At 49.6% G+C, this 9988-nt stretch overlaps 1 protein-coding gene and 1 long non-coding RNA gene across 2 annotated transcripts in view; one reads left to right on the top strand and one right to left on the bottom strand.

The window, feature by feature from the left end:
* Positions 1-957: 957 nt before the first annotated feature.
* On the bottom strand, positions 958-1962 carry LOC148121570 (olfactory receptor 52K1-like). Its single transcript, XM_087907712.1, has one exon. The coding sequence runs from the start codon at positions 1960-1962 to the stop codon at positions 958-960; it is 1005 nt and encodes a 334-aa protein (XP_087763838.1).
* Positions 1963-3572: 1610 nt separating this feature from the next.
* Positions 3573-9988, top strand: part of LOC146893391 (uncharacterized) — a 28434-nt gene continuing 22018 nt past the window's right edge. The window contains exons 1-2 of the long non-coding RNA XR_015738306.1: positions 3573-3683; positions 6531-6654. This is a non-coding gene — a long non-coding RNA (uncharacterized LOC146893391). The remainder of the gene's footprint in view (positions 3684-6530; positions 6655-9988) is intronic.

Here is a 9988-nt window from a genome sequence, read left to right as displayed (position 1 = left end):
GTCTCTCTCACACCTGGCCTCACTACAACTCTTCTGTTTGCAGTCCTAGCCACCGCTCCCCCCCTGCATTAGTGTAACTGCCTCCTAGGGGCTCTCTTGGCCTCGGCATCAGATACTCTCCCATGGAAGCATGGTGATGGTGCACAGTATGGTATGGACCTCCTTGCTCTGGATTCTTCAATGAGCATTGCTTGGAGTAAAAGCTCAAACTTCTTCCCATCACAGATGAGGTCTTCTATAGTAGCCACTCCTGCCCATCCACAGCCCTCTATCACCTACCCCAGGGAAACAGCAGCGAGAGTCTACAACTCTATCCGAGAATAGGTTTCATTTTCCTTATCCTTGCCTTTCCAGAGAACACTTAATTATGCCTCAGCTCTCATTCAAACCACCAGGTTCTCTGTCAGGCGTTCCTACCTGTAGTGAATGTCTCGTCCCCCTCCTTCCCACAGGGTTTGTACTGAAACTACTACTGGATATTATCACGCCATAGATTGCTAACTTGGGGATCTCCTCTTTCTTTGCAATTGTTGAATTACAATGATGTATGCAGAATAAACATTGGATGGATGTACAAATAAATGAATGACTGGAACATATGCAGAGGGAAGGGGAGAGAATGTCAAGCCAGGGATGGATGCATGCTCTGTTGGTAGTAGTTCAGAATGGGTAGGTGCTTTCCGGAAGTAGATATAAGATTCCCAAAGATGAATGCAGATAAGCTGGGCACTGTGGCTCATGCCTCTAACGCTAACATTTGGCAAGCTAAGAAAGGAGAATTGCTTTGAGTTCCAGGTCATTCTGGGCAACTTAAGGAGTTCTAGACAGCTGAGGCTATGGAACTGAACTTTGTCATGAAAAGATCAAGTAGCCATGAACAAAATATACCAGAGATGACTCACTCACACGAATGCCCCTCCTTCACTAAATAGTGAGAGTGATTTTGGGGCTGGACAATCAGCCAGGAAGCTCTCTACGTGAGGGCAGGGACTGGGGCTTCTTAGGGGAGACCTGTTGTTGAGTCCTTTGGAGCAGAGTCACTAGGTGCTGCCTGATTTCCTTGGTTCTGGCCCCATAGATGATGGGATTGACCAGACATGGGAGAAACAGGTAGAAAGCACTGAGCAGGTTGTGTGTGTCTTGGGAGGCAGCACGGGCCACGCGGTAGACGATGGATGAGGACATGGTAGAAGAGTAGACAGTGAAGATGACGAGCAGGTGGGAGCCACAGGTGTTCAGGGCCTTAGCTCGTGCTCCACCCGATGAGATCTTGAAGACAGCGTGGATGATGCGGGAATAGGAGGCTCCTAGCAGAAGCATATCCAGGACTCTGTTGAAGATGCGAACAGTGAGTCCCACAGTCTTATTCAGGGAGATGTCCCCACAGGAGAGCTTCATCAGGGCCATGTGCTCACAGGCAAAGTGGTGGATCACATCTGAGCGGCAGAAGCGCACTCGGGAGGCCAGCACCACCACGGGAGCAACGATGCATGTGCTCCTGGTGGCTGCCAACCCCACCAGGCCAGCCAGCAACTGTCCTGTCACTATCTCTGGGTAGCGGAGAGGATAGCAGATAGCCACATAGCGATCCAGGGCCATGATCAGGAGGATGTTGCAGTCAAAGACAATGAAGAAATAGATGCAGAACATCTGTCCCAGGCACCGAGGGAGGGAGATGCGGTTGAAGCGTGTGGAGAAGCTGAACAGCATGGCGGGCAGCACGGTGGTGGCAGTGCAGACATTGACGGCCAGCAGCAGGGCGATGAGCAGGTACATGGGCTGGTGCAGGATCTGCTGGGATGCCACGGTGTGGATGACCAGGGCATTGGTGAAGAGGATCACCACGTAGAGGCTGAGGAAGGGCAGCACTAGGAGGGCTCTGGCTTCTTGTATCCCTGGGAAGCCCACTAGGAGGAAGCTGGTGTAGGACTCATTGTAGGTGCCATTGCCCCACCCTGACATGATGCCCGAGGGCACAGGGCGGCTCCAGGGAGAAGGAGGGGCAGGATGCCTGGTTTCAGTCCCTGAAAGGCCCTGCAAGAACCTGCCCCAGCCTTACCAGGCTGGACTGGGTACTTCACCAGCCATCAGTTCCAGAGTTTCTGTAGAGGAAATGAGGAGCTGCGTGTTAACATTTAGTCTGATCCTAGGAAATAACGACCCCCAGTCCCTCCATGGCTGTGAACCTAGGAAGTGATTACTGCCCAGTCCCTCCGTGGTTGTTTTCCATTCGTCACTGAGTCCTGATTGGAGACTTACTTTTGCTCGTTTGTGTACCTGGGACTTGGAACATCAGTGAGCGATAGATTGTCTCTGTCTTGAGTGACTTCGGATTGTATTGAGTGGGATACAAGTGAGAAGAGAGAAAACACCGTGAACTCCCAGGTGTGGAAGTGGAACCCTTTCCCTTCTAGGTTCAGCTGATGGGACAAACCAAGGTGGGGAAGGGCATCAGAGCAGTTTCTCTCTGCTGTCTTTTACGGCTGCACCATCCGGGCGAGTTGTGCAACTGTTTCTTTGCTTCTTCCCCGCCTCTTTCTCCCTCCTACCCCCACGTCTTTCTGAAATCGTCATCCGAATGCTACATTCTCCTCAACTCTGATTTTTCAACTCTCTCTTCAGAAGTGCAGACCTTCAATCTCGACAGCCATCCTAGGCTGACCCCAACGTCTGAGCAGAGGAGGGTTTGGACTCTGGGACTGAGGCGAAGGGAGGAGACCACGGCTCAGGGCTGAGCAAAGTTCTCAGAGAAGAGCCTGGACTATGATAAGAAGGTCGGGGGCTGCTCATATTTCAAGTTATTTAGTGGTAGTGAGAGCGGGGCAGGAGAGGGCAGCATAACCATTCTTGTATTCCCTGGGATCACAGAAATCGAAGACCCATGGAACTCAGGATGGACTCATATGAGGGAGTCAGGTCCTCCTGCAGGAGTGTGATTTCCTGTATGGTGCCTTGGTCAGAGCACAGCTTTCTGATGCTGGGAGGACAATGGCTTTTGAGGATAATGGTTTTGTTTTGAAGTTCTATCTTTTGCTGAAACAACCCACTGTACCACAATTGGAGTTTGGGACAAAGTCCACCCTTAGCAAGAACTTTCTATGGAGCTCCTGGCATCCCTCTGAATATTCCTTCCTTGCTCCTGGGTGTGCTCCCAGGAGTCACACAGAGTCCATCCAATCTATAAACCAGTGGCTTGTTTGTTTGGTTTGATTTTTCGAGACAGGATTTCTCTGTGTCACTCTGGCTGTCTTGGAACTTGCTCTGTAGACCAGGCTGGCCTTAAACTCAGAGATCCACCTACCTCTGCCTCCCAAGTGCTGAGATTGAAGGTGTGTGTCACCATGCCAGGCAAAATCCAGTCTTTTAGAGGAGGCTTTTGGACAGGAGTTTGGGTTGATCTAAATGTGGTCCTGACAGGACAAGTGCTGGATATGCTTCATCTCCTGACTATAGGAAGCAGCAAAAAGCATGACTGTCATTGATCAGAAGAAAGAACTTTGAGGTGGAGGGGGGGCCAGGCTGGGAAGATGAGGGCCCAGAGCTGGAGTGTGCTGAGCTCATGGGACAGTGTGGTGGAGACAGTCGCGAGGAAGCCCGGTCCTGCCACTTACCGGTGTATCTATTCCATCCTTAGCTCTGAAGTGGGACTTACCATAGTGGCTCTCAGGATGTCTGTAAAGATGGTGAGTGCTGGATGATCTGATGCTTATCTTATCTTTCTCCCCACCTCTCCACACCCCCAGGGTCTCGTGTCCTTAGACTGGTCTTAAACTCACTGTGTCTTGAACCCCTATCTTTTGCTAACACCTCCCAGGGGCTGTGCTGGTGCAGGCATAGGCCACCAGACCAAGTTTGGGGCTTCTTTCTCTATGTCCCTTTTTGGTAAATGAAGGAAGTGAGCTCAGGACCTCCCTGTAAATCCTGGACATGAACAAGGAGTCTGGGGACAGAGCAAAGGCTGCTGCCTTGGTCCGTGGGCATAGGGACCTACGCTACTCCCGAGTTTGTAGGCAGATAGGTCACACGATCTTAGTTCCCATCTGTCCGGAAAAGGGAAGGTTCAGTCTCAGGTCTCTCCCTTATACAAAATCGGGTCCTTTGTGGCACTGGCTGTGACGACAGACATCCTATCTTCAGGTACACAGAGTCTGTGTCAACACGCGGAAGGGAAAGTGATTGCACATGGGACACTGGTCAGTGTGACAGATTCAGTCTGTTGCAGTAGGGTTCTGGGTTCCTCTCAGAAGATGACTTAGGAGACATGACCAACCTTAGAAGCCCTGAAAACCAAGGTTAGAGGCTGGGACTGTGGATGCGTGCTCTTCATCCCCCCTGGATTGGAAAGGGTGGTGTACTTGGCAAGAGGATCTGAGGAGCTGGAGCTGGCTCCTGCCCTCATTCTCATTTTCCCTGAGAGCCTCCCCCATGCCCCTGCCTGGCTAAACACATACTCTCCTACTTACCAGGACCACAGGCGGGGAAGTAAGGACTGGTCAAGTCAGCCCCAGTTGCCAGAGTGAGTTAAATTCTCTCCATTCTTTCCTGAGGGAAACAAGGGCTCCTGAGGTTCCCTACCAGGTTCTGACTTAGCCAATTACCAGGGCCCCAGTGGCCACCAGGATCCTCTATGTGTGTGTGGGGTGAATGAGAACAGCCCCTGCCGAGAGAAGCTAGGGAAGGGGGCGGGGGCGGGGGAGGGACTTGTCTGCAGGGAGCCAAGTCCCTGCAGAGAGTCTTAGCCGGGATTTTCCTTTGACTGGCTCACCCACTCCTTCCCTTCCCAGGGTTCTCATCCTTCTGATGGGGTCAGCAACTCATCAACCCCAGTGACTCCATATCCCCATACCCAGGTCTGTCTCTTGTGCCCAGCCCTGTTTAACTGCTTCCTGGAAGTCCCCATGGACCACACTGCGCACTGGGTCATGTCCTCATTCCCAAACACTCATCCTTTGGCGTCCCCTCTCTTAGAAATGCTGCAAGCCCATTGTTCTGGGGTGGACTAGAGAAAGCAGTCAGGACTGAGGGCTGCCCCCTCTTCCTAGCCTAACCCTGCCTGGCTTTTGTCTCTTCTTTGAAATGTGCTCGTCTTCAATCCTTCTTTTCCTAGCGGCCTTGTTCTCTTAGTGTTTATTATTCCTGGCTTCAGGTGCCAGGAGATGGCGACTTCTCTGTCTGACACTCAGGAGGTGAGATTGCGGTAAACGTAATTTTTCTTAGTCGTTATTAACTTGACAGGTAAAAATGGAACGTCTTTGGTTCCTCGGGTCTTCTTTCTCTTTCTCCCTTCCTCACCACCCTCACCTTTGAGACAGCATTCCACACCGTGGCTCAGTCTGGCCTGGAACTCACTATCTTCCTGCCTCCGCCTAACCAAGTGCTATTACACGCATATCACTTACAATTTTCTGACGTTTGAACATTGACTCCGTGTGTGTGTGAACAGCACTTATGTGAACATCGTGTGTGTGAACAGCACGTGTGTATGAACAGCATCTGTGTGAACAGCGTGTGTGTGTGAACAGCTTGTGTGTGTGAATGGTGTGTGTGTGAACAGTATGCTGTGAACAGCGTGTGTGTGAACATCATGTGTGTGAATAGCGCATGTGTGAACAGCGTGTGTGTGAACAGCATGTGTGTGAACAGCATGTGTTTGAACAGCCTGTTTGTGAACAGCGTGCATGTGTGAATGGTGTGTGTGTGAACAGCGTGTGTGTGAACAGCATGTGTGTGAACAGCGTGTGTGGGAACAGCGTGTGTGAACAGCGTGTGTGTGAACAGCCTGTTTGTGAACAGCGTGCTTGTGTGAATGGTGTGTGTGTGAACAGCGTGTGTGTGAACAGCCTGTGTGTGAACAGCGTGTGTGTGAATATCATGTGTGTGTGAACGGTGTGTGTGTGAACAGCATGTGTGTGAACAGCACGTGTGTGTACAGCCCATGTGTAAACAGCGTGTGTGTGTGTGAACAGCGTGTGTGTGAACATCATGTGTGTGAACAGCCCGTTTGTGAACAGTGTGTGTGTGAACAGTGTGTGTGTGAACAGGTTGTTCACTGTGATTTGTTAAAAGCATCTCAATGTTTTGTTAGCTTAACTTCTGTGTTTTTTGTTTGTTTTTGTTTTATTTTTGTTGAAATGATTTTTTTCTCATACAATACATTCTGTCAACAATTTCAACTTCTGTCTATGATACATATATGAACTCTCCCACAGGGCAGGAGGCCCTACTGTGCTCCATGCTGGAGTTCCAGCAAGCTTCGCGTTTTCCTGCCTCGATACTGAATCCTACTGCGTCATCTGGCCAGATGCTTTATGTAGCACCGGATGGCCAGGAAATCTGTGTAGACCAGGTTGCCCTCAAACTCACAGAAATCTGCCTGCCTTTGTCTCCGGAGTGCTGGAACTAAGCCTATATTCCACCCTGCCTGTCCTGTGAATTCTTATTTATTTCTTACAACCTAAGAGAATAGGTTCTGTTTTTACTTTTGAATTTTAATTTTGTTGTTGTTTGGTTTTTGCATGTGGCATCTGAAGAAACAGACAGTCAAGTCCATATGAAGAGCCTGAAAATTCCCAGAACTTCATTACTTCACATTCTGGACTGTTTGCAGGACTCTAAAGACTGAACCTGCTGCCTTTGGCCTTGGCCGGGGAAGAGGTAAGAGATGAGTGCAGAGGAAGATGTAGAGAGACCATGGCATTTGCATTGGACAAACTCTAAGTCTGCCCTAGATCTTTGAAAATATTTATTTATTTAGATGTGTATATGTGTTTTGTCTGCATGTATGTATGTGTGCCACATACATGCTTGGTGCCCATGGAGGTCAGAGGAGAGCATTAGATCCCCTGGAACTGGAGTTACTGAGGTTGTACACTGCCACGTGAGTGCAGCAACCAAACCTGAGTCCTTTGCAAAAGCAACAGGCACCCTTAACCACCGAGCCTCACTCCAGTCCCATCCCCCAGCCTAGTTCTTTATCCAGGCACGTGAGGACAAAGTCCAGGGCTTGGCAGCCAAACAGAAGCTGGTGAAGGGAGAAGGATGTGCAGTGTCTGACTCCTGGTACGGAGTGTGTGGAGCTGAGGCTAGCTCAGGGTCGTGTGTCTACATGATGCCTGAAAGACAGAAGAAAGTCAAGCACAATCCAGGCATGTCTGAACACACTAGAGCCAGAACATTCTGGGCATAGCAGGAGAGTTGCTCAGGCCCAGGGGTCTGAGAGAAAGTAGAGTTTGAATAGCACTTGTGGAGGGAGGCAAGATACCTGCAGCAGGTGTGCTGACTTTAGATTGTAATCTGGGTCCAGATGGGAGAGGACACACTCATAGCCTGGGTTCAGGATGCAGCAGGTGTGCTGACTTTAGATTGTAATCTGGGTCCAGATGGGAGAGGACACACTCATAGCCTGGGTTCAGGATGCAGCAGGTGTGCTGACTTTAGATTGTAATCTGGGTACAGATGGGAGGCGACACACTCATAGCCTGGGTTCAGGATGCAGCAGGTGTGCTGACTTTAGATTGTAATATGGGTCCAGATGGGAGAGGACACACTCATAGCCTGGATTCAGGATGCAGCAGGTGTGCTGACGTTAATTGTAATCTTGGTCCAGATGGGAGAGGACACACTCATAGCCTGGGTTCAGGATGTAGCAGGTGTGCTGACGTTAATTGTAATCTGGGTCCAGGTGGGAGAGGACACACTCATAGTCTGGGGTTCAGGATGCAGCAGGTGTGCTGACGTTAGACTGTAATCTGGGTCCAGATGGGAGAGGACACACTCATAGTCTGGGGTTCAGCAGCCACATATAGTGAGGAGAGGGAGCCAGGTAAGCCTTGAGACCCATCAGTGGCACACACACTGAGAAGCTACCAGGAAACTAATGTGTAGCCATGGTTGGGAGGCCCTGATTTAGACTTTCCTGCAAGGCTGTCTGTCTTTCTGTAGGAAATGGTTTTCTATGGGGCTCAATGAGTCCATCCTGGGCTGCACAATAGGCAGAGTAGGGAGCCTTAAACAGGACTTCTGAGCTGATGGAACTCCACTTCCAGTCTGGCTGACTTGGTCTTGAGGGAGGTCAAACTGTAGACCAGGCTAGCCTCAAACTCACAGAGATCCGCCTGCCGGTTATTATTTAAACTTTTTTTTTTATTTATGTGTCTTTGTTTATTTATGTGCAAGTGTGTGTCATGTGTACGGATGGCCTAGGAGCCCAGCTGCAGTTAAGGCAGCTGCGCATGGGTGCTGGGAACAGAACTCAAGCTCTCTGAGTGGCAGTGATCTCAACCACTGAGTCATCGCTCCAGCCTCCACTTAAAATTCTTAATAATTTATTTGTATTATTTAATAAACTGTGTATATTTGAGCCACAATACCTTCATAGATCATGAAGATCATGAAGTAACAAGTAGAGGTCTCTTCTGTCTCCACCCCCACCTCACTAACAAACATGTCCTTCTTCCCGGTGCTAAGGATCAAATCTAGGGACCCCTAGGCACATGCTGGGCAAGTGTTTGCCACTGACTTATATCCCCAGCCACTCTTAATAATTACTTATTATTATTGCCTGTTTTGATACAGGGCCTTAATGTGTAGATTTGACTGGCCTAGAATCTGCTAGATAGGCTGCCACCAAACTCCTGGTTATCCTCCTGCCTCTACCTTCCAAGTGCTGGGATGATACTATTGTATCATCACTTGCAACTGCAACAATATTTAGTGACAGACCTGCCCTCTGGATTTTCTAAGCTGAGAATTCTCTATGTTGCTTCCAATGAAATCTTTTTTTTTTTTTTTAGTAAATTTTATTAAATTATAAAAGTTTCCATTTCCGCCCCCCCTCCCAACACCCTCCCACTCCCCCTACTCCCCCCCTCCTTCCCCTCCGTCCCCCAGGGCAGTCAGGGTTTCCTGCCCTGTGGGAAGCTCCAGCTCCCACCCCCTCCCTCCAGGTCCAGGAAGGCGAGCGTCCAAACAGACTGGATCCCCAAAATCCAGCATATGCAGAGGAAACAGGTCCCAGTGTCATAGTCAATGGCTTTTCAGAAAGACCCCGGGCCAGCCACAGTCAGAGAATCCGGCCAAATTCCGAGAATCTGGCTAGATCACGTCCTCGTTCAGTCCCAGTCCGACTGGCCCTGGTAAATTCTCATCAGATCCGTTCCCTTGTATCAGTGGGTGATAGCATCCCTCGTAGTACTGATTTCGTCTTTCATGTTCCTCCTCCTTCCGCTCCCCCTCCGGACCTCGGGGGGCTCAATCCGTTGCTCCAATGTGGGCCTCCGACTGCATAGCCGTCCTTCGCCAGACGAAGGATCTATGGTGATAAGCAAAATATACATCAGTATGGTCATGGGCCACGGCCGATTCAGGCACCCTCTCCTCTGTCCAGAGAGCAATCTGGGGGATTTCTCCTTGGACCTGGGATCCCATATATAATCAAGTCTCCTGTAAACCCTAAAATGGCTCCCTTAGTTGAAATATATTGTTCCCTGATCCCATATTCATCCTACCTCCCTCCCCCCCCATCCCCGGCCACCAAGCTTTCCCCGTTCCTCCCCTACTCCCTTCTCTCTAGCCCTCTCCCCCTCCATCGACCCTCCCACCCCCCCATGCACCCGAGGTTACCTGGGACTCTTGTCTATTTCCTACCTCCTGGTGGATAGCTAAATAATCTTCATCAGGTTCATCTTCTTATTTAGCTTCTCTAGGATCACGAATAATAGGCTCAAAGACCTTTAATTATGGTTAGAATCCACTTATGAGTGAATACATACCGTGTTCCTCTTTTTGGGTCTGGCTTACCTCACTCAGTAAAGCGTTTTCTATTTCCATCCATTTGCATGCAAAATTCAAGATGTCATTGTTTTTAACCGCCGAGTAAAACTCTAATGTATATATGTTCCACACCTTTTTTAACCATTCTTCTATTGAGGGGCACCTAGGTTGTTTCCATGTTCTGGCTATTACAAATAGTGCAGCTATGAACATAGTT

This window comes from Myodes glareolus, chromosome 7 (genome assembly GCF_982192425.1).
Source record: "Myodes glareolus chromosome 7, mMyoGla1.1, whole genome shotgun sequence".
NCBI classification, from domain to species: Eukaryota; Metazoa; Chordata; class Mammalia; order Rodentia; family Cricetidae; genus Myodes; species Myodes glareolus.
This window is presented reverse-complemented; position numbering and strand designations above follow the sequence as displayed.

Excerpts from the sequence above, each read along its gene's own strand:
- LOC148121570 (XM_087907712.1), bottom strand. The coding sequence starts at position 1,962 with ATGTCAGGGTGGGGCAATGGCACCTACAATGAGTCCTACACCAGCTTC.